Genomic DNA, 19,601 nt, shown 5'->3' on the forward strand with positions numbered 1-19,601 from the left:
TATTTATGAAGTTTGCTCGCAAATAGCTATTTAATTGTGTACATAAATAGCTCACAAGCAAAGTTCGTGAATAAATAAACAAGATACTTATAAATAGTTCATCTATTACTCATTTATTATGTTTGTGAACGAACCCATCTAATAGCAAATAAAATAATATTAAGTTTGGATATTTGGAACTAACACGAAACTATATAGTTTTCTACAAAACTAAAATTTGTTCATAAATGTTCTAATCGAGTCTGCTCGCGAATTTTCGAACCGAGCTTTAGCCTGCTCAAACTCGGCTCGTTTACGAACCAAACCATTAAATCGTGCTCACTAACATCTCGTTTACAAATCGAGCCAAGTCGAGCTGAGCTTTTATCGAGCCGACCACCGAGCCACTCAGAAGCGGCTTGGCTCATTTACAGCCCTAACCTCAGGACAAATTTTGGCCGATTCTCTAAAAAAAGTATCAGTTTTGAAATTTTTTTTATGAAAAGGACAAAATTATCCAAATATGGACAGTGATAAATAATTTAAGAGCGGTAAATACCAATACTCATACTTTATAATAGCAGGATGTCTGATATTAAGACAAAAATATTAATGAACAGAGTCAACTTCTTTGGCCTTCATTCAGTTGAGGCTAACAGAACTGGTGAGATTTAAATTTGACTCTACCATAAGATTCATAGATTAGTTATAGTTGAAATAATCCATGATAGCAATGCATGTATGATCAAAAGAACAAGATTCAAATTCATCTTTACATGTTAGATTTAACATTGTTACCGAATCTGCGCAAATTAATTTAAAATGCTAAGCAGAATAAATTACAAAATTGCCCTTCAGCATTGAATTCTTTTTCACTGGAGTCCCCGCCCCAACACGGTGTCGTGTGGTAGGTAGGAAAGTGTCAAATTAAAGAAACCCATGTACTGTAAGTTGGTTAGAGATAAGAGAAACGAGCTAGTTTATGATCCAGCCCGAAACTTGTAGGCCTGTTTGGTTAGCATGCGGAATTTCTCTTTTCACCGAAACAAAATAGGAAAAAAGGTTTATTCTAGCAAACTAACCAAACAAAGCCTTAGTTGGTTGGTTGACCAGTTATTTCTAAAAGAGAAGGCTATATGAAGGCATGTCTTCAATTCGAAGGACATCATCCATCAGAAGTTCTCTTTCTACCTGAGCACGAGTAGATTTCAAAACCTCCTGCAAAGAATCAAATCTATTTATTAAAAATTACGAGGTTATTTTTATTATGTCACAAGTCTAAGGAAAAGTTTATTTGAATACATAAAATGACAACAAAATAAAAGAAAATAATAAAATAAATGATATGAAAATTTGTGTGGTTCAACAGTATGACTAGTGGTACAAAAAGAATAATAAAAAAAAACACTCAAATACACTGAATCTTAATACACTCACCAGGAATATCTTTCAATTAGCAATTGAATTGTTAATTGCTTGGATGATTAAAATCTAAGCTAATGCATGCTATTTATAGGTAAAAATTCCATGTGAATGAAAGGAAATGAAATATTAGGCGTGAATTCTCGAAAATACTCCTTACCAATCAATTCATGCCATATATATATATTTTTTCCATTATACCAATCATTTTTCATGTAGTGGTAGACAACACGATTTTCATTGGTCGGATGCATATTCCCAAAGTACTGTAAAATTTCTCCTTAGTTGGTGCTCAAATTCACAACACAACTGTTTTGGGAAGATGGTTCAGGAGGATTAATAAAGTTTAGTTTAATTAGTTTAGTTTAATGATAAACTCATGTTGGAATGTTAAGAGGGCTAATTTTGTTCTAAATCTAACACTTCAAATTGGAATGCTAAGAAGGGCTAAACACTCACCAGACTTTATTTTTCCTAATCTCTCTTTAATAATCCTCCATTGCACTCATCCAAACAAAAGTGTAAAAATTAAGATAGAATTTCTACCGTGGAGTAAAATTGAGCCGTTTTATACCATGAGTTCCTTGCTAATTTTAGGAGCAAAATTGCAAAAACTAAGATAATGTTTTTTTCCTTGTTCCTAATAATTCCAAGACTCTAACTTGCAGGATCAAACGCAGAATCAATAAAGACAGAGATCAGGCTTACGTTAAACTCCATGTATGTTGCATTCCTCGCCAGCCATTGCTTGTCCATAACCATAAAAGCCACACAATAGAGCAAATCAAAAGCCCATTCATTCTCTGAAAACAAGAACATTAGGCAGCCATGACCAATTAATTCAACTCAGTAACTCGGTGATTCGGAAATAAATAAATAAAGAAGAAGACAAAGTTTAAAACCATATACTCTAGCTAAACTTTGCTAGATTGAATTGCTATTTCTTAATTACCTGATAACATCTGTAAGAAAACTGATCTGACGAATGTCCTAGGTTTTGCTGCAAACACATACAATTGGGCTGGATTAATTAAGCAAGTTGTACATCATAAAAGCTGATTGCTTCTAAAATTTAAAAACGATGAATTAATTTTGGCTTAACACCTTCCCAGTCCCTGAACTTATCCTTCTCAGCCTGTATTTAGTGGCCAGCCTTTCACTTCCCTAAACTCAAACAATTGTAATATATTTAGTCCCTTTTTACCTACAAGGGAGTGACATGACACATACGCATCCTAATGTTGGTACACCAACATGTGCCATCCTAGTGACATGTAGGTAAAAAGGGGTTAAATGTATTATAATTGTTGACTTTTATGGGTTGAAAGGTTGACCACTAAATATAGAGGCTCAGTGAAAAAAAAGACAAGTTGAAGGGACTGAGAATGTATTAAACCATTAATTTTTGTAAATTTAGTTAAAGTGGTATATTGTTCTCCTAAATTCTTTTTTTTAAGTGATTTGTATGGGGTAAAAAGCATTCATGATCACTAAAATTTTGCTACAATAAAGTTACATTGGTCAGTTTAATGTTTAAGTGGCGCTGAAATAATGATATATATAGACGATTTACAAGGGAGTTCTATATCACGTCTCAACCACGTAATAAAAATTAACTAAAGTTATAAACTTAGATAAAATAAAATTAACTCATTTCACTCACCTAATTCCACGGATTGTAAAAACCTCACTACATATCATAAAATTGATTTTGCGAATCCTCAAGTCATTATTTAGGTGTTACTTAGGACACAAAACTAATCATTGTATTGTATTGTAACTTTATCGTGGCTGGAGAAAAACTTTAGTGACCATGATGTCACAATGGTCAAAGTGATATTTTCTTCGATTGGTCCAAATCTTACCCTTCCTCTGCCATGTTGAGCTTAGAAGTTTAATCATATCATTTTACTCACTTGAAGTGCTAATTTGTCATTTTCAAAGTTGAAGGGTTATCACTTTTCTAGACACGTTTACGTTTAGACCAGTTTAGAGGTTTGGCACTTACAAGCATCAAGGTCAAGCATTTGCATGATCATGAAGGTGACATTTATGCCGGCAACAGCAAATGGATACTCCCACGCAGATCTTTTTCCTCCCTGCTTTTTTAATAAACACTGAAAGGATGTCTGCAACCGCACATGAAGAGGGAAAAAATTTAGCCAAAGCAATTAAGAATACATTAATCGACTGTCTCTTTAACTATATGCAATTTGAATCTCACCGAAAATGTTTTAGCAAAGAATAAAAGATTCTCCAGAGAAATGAATCCAGCCCCTCTGTTTATCAGGAAAGAAAAACATTTCTTAACCATCGAATGGTCATAATTTATTTACTAAATATGGTAAAGGAGAAGAATGTAAAAGCAAAGCAAAGAACCTGAAATCAGTTGATGGATCTCTTCCTTGCCATCCCATTTCTTTCCATTGATCAGATATCAAGCCATGAAGCTCTTGATCAGGATACGTGGCATACCATAATGCTCTTAAAGCTTCCTGTTTGTAAATGGAGTTTTCAAATATATGTTACTCAAAATAGATGCATGTTTTCCTAAATTTATAATAACCATTGAATATTATTGAATCCATGAGGCAGAAGAGACGTGATTCAATATGAAAATCGAGTTAATTATATATATATTCCTTCAACTATAACAAATGTAACATAAATAATAAATACTGTAAATTTTAAATTCTTAAACAAGAAAACTATAACAAATGTCATCCGCATAGCATTTACTGAAAAATGTGTTTAATTGATTCCGCTCAAAAGCACCATGGGGGAAATCAAAATTAAACGACTATAACTTTCTCCTTAAAAATTTAAGATTTATAATTTTTTATTCTATTTTTAATAATTAGAGGACAATGATGAGTGTAGTTAACGTGAGAACAACACTATAGATATTGCAATAGTTTAATACAAGTTAAATCAGACACACATTAGAACAAGAAGTAATTCAAAACCACACCTGATGATCTGCTCTGGAAGCATCAAAATAAACCTTCATTCGATGCTTCAACCTTTTCAATCTTTCTTCCTGAAATTTTGAACCATTATGTTAATGGAAATTACTAAGATGAAAATACAGTTACCAACATACTAATAGAATATGACAGCTTATCAATGGGAACAGAGACTTGGGTACTATTCTAAATACCCAACATATCTACAAACTTTTTTTTTTATATATATAGTATATCTACAAAGTTATAATTTAATAAATTTCAACGACTAAAACAATTTATTTGGGATCTGTGTTTGACAGCAACTTTAAAGGAGGTACATAATAACAAGTAATGAGGGACAAAATATTACTCCATCTATTTATGAAATGATGCGGTTTAAGGTTTTGATATATGGATTAAGAAAGTAATTACTAAAATCTCTTAATTATAGTGTTATTTTACTAAAATATTTCTATAAATACTTGAATAATACCAATCATTTTGTTTATTACATTATAATTAAAGTTAAATTAAATGGAAGGATATACTTATAAATAATTACTATATGTTCTCTTGATTTTATAAAATGAAACAAAAGCATTTTCTTAAAATGACATTCTTTTAAATGCAGAGGGAGAGAGTAATAGAGTAGGAAAAGATGAAATAAAGAGAGGAAAAAACTGAGTTACTGTTTGAGCATAAGCACAAGCACAAGCAACCATGAATAGAGTTAAGGTTTCTGACAGAGAGAGCCAATCAAAGCTCTCCAGAATGTAGCTCAGTGGTGAATTAAATTAATGCACCAATGTACAATACTTGCCTGATGGGGTGTCAAGTTGATGCATATTCTTTCGTAAGCTCCTTTTCGTTTGAAGCAAACACAAGTAAGACCCTTACCAATCCAAGTAGGCGTACCACAAGTTACATCCTCTGCATATACAGAAAACCGTTAATAATATATTCTTCTCACTTTCATAGTTTGTGTCTACTTACTGCTTCAACAAAATGAGAATTGTCAACGTAAAAGTACTCTCAAACAATCAAAAGGGAGACATTTTCACTTAAGTCACCTGGTTTAATGAAAATGCCAAAGAATTTCATATCAGCAGCAAAAAATAAATTGACAAAACTCAAAAAATCTGAGCAACCTAACACAAGTTGAAGAAGTTCAACTGGTTCTGCTCGCTTGCTTTTGATTAGCCCCGATTGTTGACCGGAAGCATAAAAAGAGAGATTCTTTTATTACACATGAAAATCAGTAGAAATAAAAAAAAAAAATTAACATACGACATATGTTGTTGGTGGTGGTTCTCTCAGCTTTAAACCACTCTAGGCCACCAAAAAAGTAGTGGGTTTCGGCGGGCCACCTGACTAGGAGGCTGGTGAGTGTGCTTACTTCCTATTCACGCGACTTGAATACATTAACATCATTTATACGTACAAGGAGAGGAGAACATATATATATATAGAGTAGTTGAACCTAGACAAAATTCTGTGTTAAGTATTTCGGCGTGTAGTGTACAAATTCCTTTTGAACCCAGTCGATGATGTGGTGTCCAGGTTTACCCGACAAAGCATAAAAGTAAGGAGAGTTGAGTGAAGACACGCGCTGAGCTGGAAATTGGGGGACCACAATCCGACCACATGGTAACATATGGCATCCATGTGATTGATTGATCAATGTGGTCGGAATCAAAACGCACGCGCTTTTAGGGGAGAGGTACATATTTCCTTCTTAGCTCTAATCAACATCGACAAGAAAATAATATGTGCAAATTGCCTAACATTAAAATTTTGGATTTTTATTGCTAAACTTTCCTTATCATTCTAGAATGATTAGTACAAAAACATAATGATTACTGTAGCACTAATTAAAGATAAAATTTGAGATAAGTATATATATGAATAAAAATAAATTATGTAGTTTGATTAATTTGTAAATAGTTTCATAGTTTGAAAGTTTACAAACGAAAACATGTGAGTTGTATAATTTGTAAATTAAGGTAGTCTGTTAAAAATTATTGTCGTGATTATTTATTTTAAAATAGAGACTGATTTTATAAATTAACTAAATCATAACTATTAATTTTATGAAAAATTGATTAATAAACTATACAAATCTCAAATATTTATTTGTAAGTTTTTAAACGACAAAAAAATGTATTTACAAGATATTATTTTTTAACTTTAACTAAAAATTAAGACCTCTCCTGAGCTACTCTTTGGCCTTAAGATTTTACATGATCCTGAACACCTTCCTGTCCAAAACTTTTTGCAACAAAAAACACTAGGGCAGATTCAGTTATATTCTTTAACGTTTTTGAAAGTGTAATCTTCTAGCTCAAATTTACTATTTTTCAAATAATTTTGTTGAAAATTACCGGCGGAATGAAAATTCATTGGTATTCACTTGTTCACTAAGACTGAAATATAACAAAACACTTGGCAATAAAATTGAATTATCCAAAACGTGGATGTAATTGAGCCTGACCTAAAGTAGCATCAATTTTATATATTTTATGATGACGTAGTTGTTTCTTAAAAACATAAATGTATGACTAAGTTTAGGTAAAGGTATTTCCTCGTTGTTTAGATAAGATTAGAAAATATCCTATCATTGCTAAAAGGAAAAGGGCTTGCAAAAAGCCAAATATCTTTTGGTAGATGAAGACTTTGTAGATTTTTATTTAGCCTAACTCGCTATCGAGCTTTGCACTTGGACCACTGCTCCATTCAAGCCCTAAATGAACTAGTCTATTAGGATGTGAGACCTACCAAACGACGTTGACAGAAAATGAAGGGATTGATTGAACCTTCTACTCCACTTTAGTTCCCATTATTATTAGCTACCATTTGCGCCAATGTATAAAGGGCAATTTTAAAATGTCCTATGGAGTATTACCTACATTTTTTTAAGAAAATATAAATAATTTAATTTTTAAGAATACTTTACATCTCCAATAATATTTCTTATTTATTTATTTATTACTAAAATTAAAATCTATTGCTATATCAATCAAATATTAAATTTGAAATAATATTTTATGAAACTAAATTAGTATATTACTATAAATTATTGTAAATGAATATAAATTAAATTTTTTTATTACAATAGAAATTATTGTAAATGAATATAAATTAAATTTAATATTTTAATAATAAAATTTAAATGATTATTAACAAAATGGAAAGAGTAAAAGGAAAATGAGAGAAGAGAGAACGGAACAGAAAAGAAAAAGAGAGTAGCGAAGTGAAGATAAGAGAGGAAAAGGAATAAATTATTAATAAAAAAAATGAAATAAGGAGAGAATAGAAACTTATAGAAAAAAAAAATTAGGGATTTGAGGATGGAATTAGAGGCTATAGCAATTTTGACACAAAATTCTAACAATTTAACTTAAAAACCCAATAAATAAGCCTATTGAAGATGTTCCTACAAATATGTATATTCGTTCAAAATAAAGATAAATAAATTTATGTTAGAAATTTTAGAATATAATAAAAAAGATATAATATAGTCTGGGACCAATATATAAGGACGGATTTAGAAAGATAAGGAGGAATTTGAGCATCTATTAGTCACTAAAAATTTCACTGAATGATATGTATGTAGAGTTTTAAAAATAAAAATCCAAACAACCTCTAAGCTGAAATTATAACCGGTTCAAACCGGCTTGAAACAAGAGGTCAATTCGGTGTTTACAACTATGTATAAGCAGCCGGTCCAGCTCGGTTCTTACAATCATGCATAATACTATTGGATTTTTTAAAATAATAGGAAAAAAATATAACTTCTTGTTTTGTGGTAATTTATTATTCGGTTTGAACATTGTCGGATGCTGTTGATGCACACAAGTTAAAAGCAATTTCAATCAAATCTGCCACTATATTTTTAAAAGAAAAGTGCAATTATATAATAAAATATGCGTCCAAAATTGTAGTTTACAGCAATAATATTAATAAATAAATCTACAAAAACGATAACTTCCTTGCATCATTTTTAAAATATAAATTAGAAAATTTGTAATGGATTATTTTGTATTCATAAGCATGATAAAGTATAAATATTTTATTATTCGAACATTTGTCTTTTACTTTCTCTGCAAAATTTAGCATGATGATATAGCCTCTACCATAAATATTATATTACTCAAGCTTCTGTTTTTTTACCAAAAAATTTCCTACTCTGTCTCTCCATCTATGTTTTTAAATAAATAGTTTTATTAAGAAAAGGGTGGAAAAATACAAGATCTCCAATCGTACGAATTTGGTGCAGCTGTGATCACACCAGGAAGGACTCGAAGTATTGGAAATACACTAATCTAGTTATAGAACTATATACCATCCATAAACACACTAATAATTAAAGCTTATGTGCTATCTTTTAATCAATTAATCATGTGAGTTCTCATCAATATCTGATAGAAAATTAATTTTTCTAATTTCAGAATAAACAAAATGCAAAAACAAGACGCGTGAATCCAGAAATTAAAAGCACACGCAATGATTCAAACTCGATGAACGGAAAATAGCAACGGAAAATCGTCTTCGGTAAACGTCGGCACATAGCACAGTATAATCGAAATTAATTTCTGATTCTCTATGGATCAAAACAAATCACATTAACAAAGACAAGAGAGCGAGCGAGAGAGAGAGAGAGAACCTGCAGATGAAGCAGAACCGTGAGGACAACGAGCGATGGAAGATGAAGTAGAGAAAGTACGGATCGCAACGCAGTTCCCCTGAGCTCTGACCAGGCTCATCTCTGAAATATTCGAAATCTCAATTGAAGATGTAAATAGAGAGATCAGGAGGAAGAAGAAGGAGGGAGGGAGGGAAAAGAAGAAGTTCTGATTCCGACTTGGGAGGGAGTGGAGGGAAGGAAGTGATGAAGAGTAGTGAGTGCTGATTGACGAAAATGCCCTGCTTCATGACCACGTTTCGTTTGGGTTAAATTGTAAAATACTAATATATGGCAAATTTACGGATTAGTCATTCAATTTTTTCCCTGAAAAGGCGCTCCCTTTTAATAAATAATTGAATTTTAAATGACTTTTTTTTGTTGGTTGGAGAAAGTTTAACTAAGCCTTTGTTGAAGATTAATGAAGGTGAGAGTTGAAGGAGGTAATGGAAAAGGAAGGGAAGTGATGGAATGGAAAGTTAAAAATTAACCTTGTTTTGGAGTTTATAGGATGTAAATGAGGTTAAATGTTTAATTTTATTTGGGAATTTAAATATGGAGGGGAATGAAGCTTAAATTTACTCTGCAGAAACAAAAATTTTTAAAAAAGTTTACGTTACTCCCATTAACCCCCAATTTGGAGGTTAGAGTTTGGAGGTTAGAGGAAGTAAACATTTAACCCCATTAACCTCCATTTACTCTCAAAAAATAACTCCCAAACAAGATTAACTTAATACTTAACCTGACATTACTTCCATTTACTCTCATTAACCTCCTCCCAAACAAGGGCTAAGGGTAGGTTAAAAATGACTTTATATGGCTTTAATTTTTTTTTTGTTTGCCTAATACATTACCAGCTTCCTGAATTTGTTCAAAATACTAGATTGACTTTCTGAACTTTGCCAATGTCTCACCAGCTTCCTAAAATTGCTTATTTCATATCATCAGTTCCATAAAAGTAGATTAGTTCCATAAACTTTACAAGTGTCTTACCAACTCTCCAAACTTACTTATTCTGTAACAACTAAATACAAAAACCATAATACTAACTATCGATCTTCATCCAATCTTTCAAACCTGCAACACTAACTCTTATAATAAATTGAAAGGTATGAGAAGCGAAAAAATTACCTCTCGAATAGATGGAGACGTATTTTTAGAATTTAGGTTTAATAAGTTTTTGTATTTAGTTGTTACAGAATAAGCAAGTTTAGGAAGTTGGTGAGACATTTGTAAAGTTCAGGGAGCTAATCTACTTTTATGGACAAGTTTAGGGAGCTGATGATACGAATTAAGCAAGTTTTGAGAGCTGGTGAGACACTTGCAAAGTTCAGGGAGCCAATCTACTATTTTGGACAAGTTCAGGGAGCTGATAATGTATTAGATATTTTTTTAATAAGAAACTGGGACATGGATGGATGCTAGAGCCTGACATCCCGACTAGGTCGGCACCCCAGGCCCCAACAACTACCAACCCCTTATATTAAAGAAATAAAGAATTACAAAGAGTTTAGGAGAAACGAATATGACAAATGTTACAGAGGTCATCAAAAACAAAAGAGGAGCAGAAAGAAGGTACTGAAGACCACCAAGTAAAACCGTGAGAAGTGGAGCCAAAATGAGCCAAGGAGTCCGCCGTCTGATTCTCTTCCCTAAAAATGTGAGAACTCACAACATTCATGTTCTTCCATTGTGATAAGCACTTGAGCCAGTCTTGGCGAAGCGACCAAGGCACGGCAGACGAACGAAATCTCAGCAGATTAACCACAAACGTAGAATCAGACTCAATCTAGAGGTTCCACCATTCCTTTTCCCACGTCAAGTCAATCGCAAAGATGACCGCTCGTAGTTCAGCAATGTGGGTGAAGGAGTTCGTAATTGGGAATGAAAAACAACCCCTTGAGAAGCCCCTGCAATTCCTTAAAATGCCACCAGAACCTGCAGCACTGGTGAACCGTTAGCAGACCCGTCGGTATTCACTTTAATCCATCCTGTCGGCGAAGGAACCCATCGAACATAAATGTAATCAGGTATAGGATGCGGTCTGATTGTTGGTCGATTTGCATCGATGCCCGATTCCCTAATGAATTTGCAGAATATCAAATTGACCATTTGGATTGAAGGGAGTTCATTGTCGAAGATGACTTTATTCCTGATATACCAAATCAGCCAAGGTGAAGTAATAATAGTGATCTGTCATTCACGAATCAAGGAGCGCGACATGTATCTATGTTATCGAAACCAGACTGGATAGCAATTCTGATTTATAATTAATTATGGTCATTCAGTTTAACTAAATGATTCGGGTTGATAAAATTGAATTTCTTACATACATACATTTATTTTATTGTTTAGATAGAAATGAAAAAATTAATGGATATTGAGATTTAAGATTAAAAAAATCAAAATTAAAACTTTTTATTTTTTATTTTACCTTTTTCTTTTTCTCACAATAATTTTTAAAAATATAAAAAATCAGGACCAATTCGAGTGCCAATTGAACTGTCGGGTCCCGAATTGACCTCGATTCTTGTGAATTATTGAAAACTAATAAACCTAATATGACTCAAACTCAAAACTTAGTTGGTTCTCAATCCGATTAAAGCCTTGTTTGATAAACCACTTAATCACTTAAATTAAAATGTTAAACACTTATTTAATTTAAGTGCGTTGAATAACGGTTATTTCTCCCATATTTAAATTAGTTAATTAAGTTAAAAATCACTTATTTTGATAAGTCAATATATTTAACTTAACATTTTTAAGTTAAATATTATCAACTAATATTTTTATAAAAGTTATAACATTCAATACATTCAACACTTAATTTTCAGTTTTATCAAACAACAACTAAATCTGACAAAATAACAATAACTTCTGCATATAGTTTTAATTATTTGTAACATTTTTTAAACATTTATTCTCCTAATTTATATTTTGAAAGTTAATTCAGTCGATTAATTTTCTAAAATTATTAATTAAACCCTCAAATTATATTTTGAAAGTTAATTACTATTTTAACCTTCTAATGTTGAAATAGGTCTCCAACATAGTCAACTAAGTTTCTCTCATAGTTAGAATAACATTTATTTTTCATATTTTTTAATTTTTATTTTAATTATACTTTATAATTTATCCATCTATCTATTTATTACTAATATAAAAACAGAAACCTAAGTGTCACGTGTAAAGCTAATAAAAGTTTGGCTTATGTCTCAATTTCTTAAAAGGGTTAGGCTATGCTTACTTTGTTTTTTACAATGTTTACTTTGTTTTTTCCACCATTGGATGGTGATGAACTTTGACAAAGTAAGCTCGTCCAATGATAGAAAAAACAAAGTAAAGCTTACTTTATCAAAAATAGAGTAAGCATAGAAGACACCAATTCTTAATTAAATTTTGTAGTTCTTACTCCTATCTTAATTTCTCAGTCTATTGGCGTTATACTCCATTACTTTGAACGGTTATCATCCCTAAAAACTCTCCCACTTCCTCAGTCTCTAGCCTCACTCAACTGCCTATCCTTAATCCATCTCTCTCCCCGTCTCCGTACCCATCTTCATCTTCACCATCCTCAACTTAGATTTTTCATGATAACTTTTCTCCATTTTCTGATTTGCATATGTTCTCCCTCGAATGAAGGTTTACCTCAATGTTGGCTGCTACAAGTTTGTAGATTCGTACTTCAGGTCTTCCTCCATTTTTTTCACCAGAAGCTCCACTCTATCGTGTATTTGCGGTATTAACCTTCTTTTTTACTTCCATTATTCTGTAAAATAACGTATTTGATTAAATTTATCTCTGATCTAACATTTGATTATATTTTTATTTTTAGATTTCAAGATAAAAATTCTGCGATTTTTTGAGGTCTCTGTTTTTTAAGGTCTTTCTATGGATTCGTAAGGCACTTTTCTAACCCCTTTCAGTAATGAAGTTTACAATTGAGGTAACTAAGACGTCTTTAGTTGTTGACCTGCAACTTTTATCCTCTCACCGTCATATAATTTTTTTTATCTTTCTATCCTTCATGGTTAATCGATGTTGTTGAAGTTATTGATTTTTATCTTTATTTTTTATTTGGTTTGTGCTGAAATTAGTTAGATAAAAAATGTTCTCTCTTATTGATTGATTAACAGATTACACATAATAGCTATTTATACAGGGAAAGCTTAACAGAATTGTCACATCAGCAAACAACCTAACTAATTGATCAACTACATAACAGTCCACTTTATTAATCTGATCTGCATCCTTTATTCCAACAGCCTCCCCTCAAAATGAAAGAGAGATATGTTTGTTGCAAAGATCAATCTTCATTTTGACTTACTAACATCGACTAACTTCATCTTAGCCAATGCATACTTCATTTGATTAGAAGTAAGTGGTTGGTAAGCAAATCTGCTACCTGATGTTGTGAATCAATGTAAGGGGACTTGAGAAATCCCATGTCTAGGTATTCTCTCACAATGTGGCAGTCAATATCCACATGTTTAGTCTTTTCATGAAAGACTGGATTTGCTGTTATATGTATCGCGGCTTTGTTATCAGAACACAAAGGTATTGGCATCAATGAACTTATCTGAAATTCACTCAGCACATATGTAAGCCACTTGAGCTCGCATGATGTAGTTGCCATGGCTCTATACTCAGCTTTGGCAGATGATTTGCTCACTGTCCCTTTTTTTAGCTTTCCAAGGCACAATTGAATCTCCCAAGAATATGCAATATCGTGTAACTAATTTTCGGGTGTCCCTACAAAGTGCCTAATCTGAATTACAGTAAGTTATAAAATTGAAATCACTAGCATAAGAGTAAAATAATCCCTTGTGAGATGTCCCTTTGAGGTATCTTAGCACGTGTAGAGCTGAATCCATGTGAAAAACAGTGGGCTTACTCATAAATTGACTGAGTTTTTGTGTGACATAAGAGATATCTGGACATGTGAATCCGAGATAAAGAAGTCTGCCAATGAGTCTTCTATATTGATCAAGTTTATCATAAGCTTCTCCCTCATCTGTAAACTGTGAATTTGCTGGAAACGGATTGGATGCCTCCTTTGCATTTTGTAAACTAGTGTCTTTAAGCAAATCAATGATATGCTTCTTTTGGCTCACCAAAATACCCATCTCTGGTCTTGCTAATTCAATACCTAGAAATAATTTGGCAATCCCCAAATCTTTAATTGTAAATGCTTTATCCATACCCTTCTTAACATCTGAAATCAATCCTTTGGATGTTCCAGTGAGTAATATATCATCAACATGTACAATTATAGTCACAAAATCATGGATAGTGCTTTTAGTAAATAGGCAATAATCATGAATGGACTTTTTGAACCCCAAACTCGGTAATAACTGTGAGAAAGCCTTGTTCCATTATCGTCCAGCCTGCTTAAGCCCATATAATGAGTTTGTAAGCTTGAAAACCATGCTATTGGGGACTTTATAATTAGTTGGAGCTTCCATGTAAAGTTCCTCACCAATGGTGGCATGGAGATAGGCATTGTTAATGTCAACTTGATAAATGGGCCACTGTTTGGCAACAACAATAGCCAAAAACAATCTGATTGTAACCACTTTGGTAACAGGAGAGAAGCTATCATTATAGTCAATGACAAACTGTTGATTATACCCTCGAGCTACGAGTCTAGCTTTGAAATGTTCCACAGTCCCATCTGCCTTATATTTGACTCGAAATATCCATCTGCAAGTAATTGCTTTCTTACCCTTCGATAAAAGGACCAACTCCTAAGTGTCATTGTTTTGTAAAGCTTTAATTTCCTTATCAATAGCTTGGAGCCATTTGGAATCCTGCTTAGCTTCTTCGTAAGTAACTGGTTCTCTGATTTTCTCCACACGAGTAAGAAAAGCTGTATGAGATGTGGTGAATTGAAAACACTAATCATTAGCAGCATGATTTATAACAAAATCTGATAGCCAGGTTGGCTTCTTGCTGGTTCTGCTCGACACTCTAGGAAGAATTGGAGGATTTGGAGTAATAGATGTAGAGTTTTGAAGATCTTGATCATTGGGAACTGAAGTTTCAGTATTATGTGAGGTTGAAACAGATGGAATTGCGGTTGAAGAATTGAATGAAGGTGAATTGACCATAATTTATAATGGATCAGAATTATCCGAGGTAGAATCATAAATATCCACATCATGAGGGTCAATATGCAGAGGTAAAGTAGGTTGAAGAGAAGTCTGTTGTGAGTTAGAGTTGAAGTGATCGTATGTGAAAGCATCTTCCTGAAAATAAACATCTCTAGAAACACATAGTTTATGTGTGCTAAGATTGTAGATTTTATGCCCCTTTTGACCATTAGCCATGCCTACATAGATTCCTTCAAAAGCCCTTATGGAAAACTTGTCCTTCTGTGGAGTGGTACTTGTCAGAAAACAAGAATAGCCAAACATTTTGAGTTGAGAATAATCTGGTATTTTATGATAAAGCTTATAATAAGGACTATGTCAATTAAGCACTTCTGTAGGTAGAAGATTTAAAAGATATGTGGCATGAAGAAGTGCCTCTCCCCAAAAAGAAGAAGGAAGATGAGCCTGAAAAAGAAGTGCCCTAGCAATATTGGTTAAGGACTCATGCCTTCTTTCAACCAAGCCATTTTGCTGAGGTGTATATACACAAGATCTTTGATGAAGCACACCATGTTTGTGAAATATCTGTTGTGTAGAATGACCTACAAACTCACTCCCATTGTCAGTTCTCACTTGTTTCACTTTAACTGTAAACTGAGTGAATACCATGTTGAAAAACCCATCAAGAAGAGAGGGAACTTGATCTTTAGATTTGAATAAGACTGTCCAGGTCACCCTGGTGCAATCATCAACAATAGTCAACATGAAACGATCACCATTAATAGAATGCTTTTTGTAAGGTCCCCAACAGTCAATGTGCACTAAATCAAATGTATTTATTAAATGACTAGTGTTGTTATAGAAGGGTTTTCTAGTCTGTTTAGCTTGATGACAGATAACACAATCAGATGCACTAGAATTTACAGGAAAATAAAAAATGTGATGTAATTTCACCTCTGAAACATGCCCTAAGCGTTTATGCCACAGTGGTACATTATGAGTTGATGAACTAGAGGCAAGCCAAGTTGTATGTAAATCTTTATCTTTTTGAATTTTTTGTAATGTTGCAGCTTGAAAGGACTTAGGAGTAAGTCTGTAAATTCCTCCTTTCATCTTTGCTACTGCTATATTTTTCTTAGAAACCTGGTCCTGCAACACACAATATTCAGTAAAGAAGTTCGCATGTATTTGTGAACCTTATAAAATTTTACTAACTGATAGCAAGTTGTATTTGAAGTTAGGGGAAAATAAAACATTGTGTAATTTCAAACCAGATGGAAAAGGCACTTTTCCAATACATTCAACTTATTGCACTGAATCATCCGGCAGAAACACTTTTCTAGGCACTGTTATTGGTTGCAAATCACTCATGCAATCCATAGAGATGCACATATATGGTGTAGCACCAGAGTCAACAATCTAGAAATTATTTGAACTTGATGAATTTTTAGTTTTGATATCTGCACAAGCCCCAGCAAATGTTGTGAAGTTGGAGTTGTGTTGATTGTTGTCTGCTACTGGTTTGTTCTTCATGTATTTTTGGAGGAGATATTGCATTATACTCTCTTTCTCCTCATCTGATTCAGAATCAGAGTCCAGTGGTGTAGAACCTGGAATTTCATTCATCATAAAAGCATGATTAGTGTTAGAACTAGATGTTGATTTAACATATCGTTGTCCCTTATACCAAGGTGGATAGCTTTTCAAGTGAAATCAGTCTCCTTATCATGTCCATCTTTGTTAGAATGGTTGCAATGCTTGCCATTCTTGCTTTTGTTCTTAGTAAATTTTTTCTTCACATCTCTTTGAAACTTGTGATTAGCACTAGCACTATTAACAAAAGCTAGAGTGGAATCGACAACGATATCTCTTTGTTTCTCTATGCGTAGGAACATGGAATGAGCTTTTGAAACAAGAGGCAAAGGATCCATTATGAGAATTTGATCTCTAATGTGATCATATTCAGGATTTAATCCAGTTAGGAACTGCAGCAAGCGCTCCTCTTCATTTTGTTTCTGAAGCAGTTTTCTTGCTTCTCCACATTTGCAGGTTAGCACAGGCCTTAAAGCTGCTAATTCATCCCATATTCATTTAAGTCTACCATAAAACTCAATAATTGTCATATTACCTTGAGATATACTCCCATTTTCCTTCCTGAGGTGAAAAACAACAGATCCATTGTTCTCTCCATAACGAGATTCAATTTCTAACCATAGATCTCGATAATTAATTGCAAATACAAAAAGATCAGATAACTCCTTAGAGATAGCATTTAAAATCCATGAAAACACCAAACTATCATCTTTCTTCCATTTATCATACTCATCAGACTCAATATCTGTAAGTTTTGTATCTTCTAAGATGTATTTCGTCTTTCGTTTTGCATTTAGAGCTATGATTATTGATCTACACTAGGTTATGTAGTTTCTACCATTGAGAAGATTACTTACAAGATTGAGACCTGGATTGTCATTTTCCCTACGATTTTCTCCAGATCCTCATTCATTTCTCTGATATCTGCCTTCCTCACTTCGATTACGATTCTGATCTGTGTTCTGATCAGAATTCTAATCACTGTTATATTCTTCCCTGCCAGAAGGTACTCCATCAGTCACTTGTGCATATGATCTCATTGGTGTCATTGATGATTAACCGTTTGAATCGATTAAGAAAGGGTTAGAAAGAAATGAACAAAATCTGAAAGAAGAAATTTTTTTAGAATCGATCAGAGAGAAAATTTTGAGCCCTCGAAGCTCTGATACCATGCTGAAATTAGTTAGATGGAAAATGTTCACGGAATAGCTATTTATAAAGGGAAAGCTTAACAGAATTGCCACATTAGTTAACAACCTAACTAATTGATCAGCTACATAACAGTCCACTTTATTAATGTGATCTGCATCCTTTATTCCAACAGTTTGTAGATGTAATTGGCTTAATCTCTGATTTTTTTTCCTCTCTTAGATTCTTGCATTATGTGTTCAAAGATCATTTCTTAACATCAAGGACCCCTCGACATCTCACCATTTTCCCCAATGTTTAAAAAATAATTGGTAATTGCTTTTTGTATGGATTTGTTTTGAGCATCTCTTTCTCTATGTCATTTTTATCGTTTTGTAATATATTAAGTTTTTCGTTCCGATGGAATATAATCCGATTTTAATTATGGTTGCTTATGAAGTTCAAATATGAGCGTTAATTGGTTTCTCTTTTGTTTAGTTTATTTTCTTTCTTCAAATGGAACCACCAAATAGTGATGGTAAGTTTCATGTGTGTAAATTTTTCTAGCATTTGTATCATCACATTAGATCTTCATTTAAACTCTATATTTACATTGTTTTGCCGTGCCTTTAATACAGGATCTTGACTATATTATAGTTTCAGTTGTGCCTTAAATTACATTTCTTTTGGAGATCTTGCTCCAAATTTGCTTACATTGTTATGTTGTTCTTACTGTACTATTTTTTTCTCCTTAGGATGGCATTGGAGTTGGTGATGCTTACCATGTTTTGAAGTCAATTATTGAGTTTATGAACTTTAATTTCTCTATGTAGGTTGGTATGTTGCACTTTCTATGTTGTTTGTTAGTAGTTTATGCAAGTCAAGTTTTTTTTGTGAATCATGTATGTGTTGATGGGAGGATAATTCTTTATGTAGCAGTACCCTTATAATGTGGATTTGCATTTTATGGTGTTGTTTGTGACTTTATTTCTATGAGAAAAAATATTACAAGGATTTTGATCGAGATTTGCTTAATTACATTGTTTTGTTATGCCTTAGATGTAGGCTATGGACCATATTATAATTTCAGCTGTAATTATTGTGTGATATCTTTTGGCCAGTTATATGTGGACCTAATGAAGCTGATGCAGGAGTTGGAGCCCAATACTTCCAAGTATAGTCTTTTAACACTTTCTTTTCCCCTGCCATTTTATTATTCATTGTTTGTTTGTAACCGACTCATTTTCTTCTTAGTTTCAAGTGATGATTTTGCTCTAATATATACCCATTTTTCTTTCTATATATTCTATTGTGTTCTTGCTCCAAAGGTGCAGTTTGAACTTAATTTCTGGATGCTAATTACCAATAATATTTGGTGTCTATGTGGGAAGGAAAATGAAGGGTTATAGAAAAATATGATTGAATAACAGGAGACTCTTGCTAATCAAAATAGTTAAGAGCTTTATATGGTATCACATTATCACTTAGCAGATTTATGTTGGTCCTTTTCCTATATTAATGTTTGGACTACCTATATTTTAGTTGGTTTTTTTCCTATATTAATGTTTAGAACTACTAACTTTGAGTTGTGAACATGTTTGGCCAAGTCACTCAGCTACTACATTATCATGAGATAATGAAAAATCATGCACAGCTTACAGTATTCTCAAGGTTAACTCCCACTCTCTATTCATATTTCCTTTTTTTATCTATTGAGTTCTTCATAGTTAGAAACAAAAGTTATTGAGTTATGTGACT

The 19,601-nt window shown here is 32.8% G+C and overlaps 1 protein-coding gene and 1 long non-coding RNA gene across 3 annotated transcripts; one reads left to right on the top strand and one right to left on the bottom strand.

The window, feature by feature from the left end:
* Positions 1 to 719: 719 nt before the first annotated feature.
* Positions 720 to 9,224, bottom strand: LOC136228539 (uncharacterized). Of its 2 annotated transcripts, none has more exons than XM_066016960.1 (9): positions 9,013 to 9,224; positions 5,170 to 5,279; positions 4,373 to 4,441; positions 3,781 to 3,896; positions 3,626 to 3,680; positions 3,410 to 3,530; positions 2,354 to 2,401; positions 2,110 to 2,204; positions 720 to 1,197 (listed from the first exon to the last, which is right to left on the bottom strand). In XM_066016960.1, the coding sequence occupies exons 1-9, from the start codon at positions 9,110 to 9,112 to the stop codon at positions 1,099 to 1,101; spliced, it is 813 nt and encodes a 270-aa protein (XP_065873032.1). In that variant the 5' UTR covers positions 9,113 to 9,224; the 3' UTR covers positions 720 to 1,098. The 2 variants fall into 2 exon arrangements, with proteins under 2 accessions (XP_065873032.1, XP_065873033.1); XM_066016961.1 differs by lacking the exon at positions 9,013 to 9,224 and adding an exon at positions 5,420 to 5,560.
* Positions 9,225 to 12,490: 3,266 nt separating this feature from the next.
* LOC136228867 (uncharacterized) lies at positions 12,491 to 18,943 on the top strand. The gene is made up of 3 exons (XR_010688871.1): positions 12,491 to 12,769; positions 12,866 to 12,976; positions 18,599 to 18,943. It is a non-coding gene; the product is annotated as an uncharacterized lncRNA (long non-coding RNA).
* Positions 18,944 to 19,601: the final 658 nt, after the last annotated feature.

The sequence above is a fragment of the Euphorbia lathyris genome, chromosome 5, assembly GCF_963576675.1.
Source record: "Euphorbia lathyris chromosome 5, ddEupLath1.1, whole genome shotgun sequence".
Classification (NCBI taxonomy): Eukaryota; Viridiplantae; Streptophyta; class Magnoliopsida; order Malpighiales; family Euphorbiaceae; genus Euphorbia; species Euphorbia lathyris.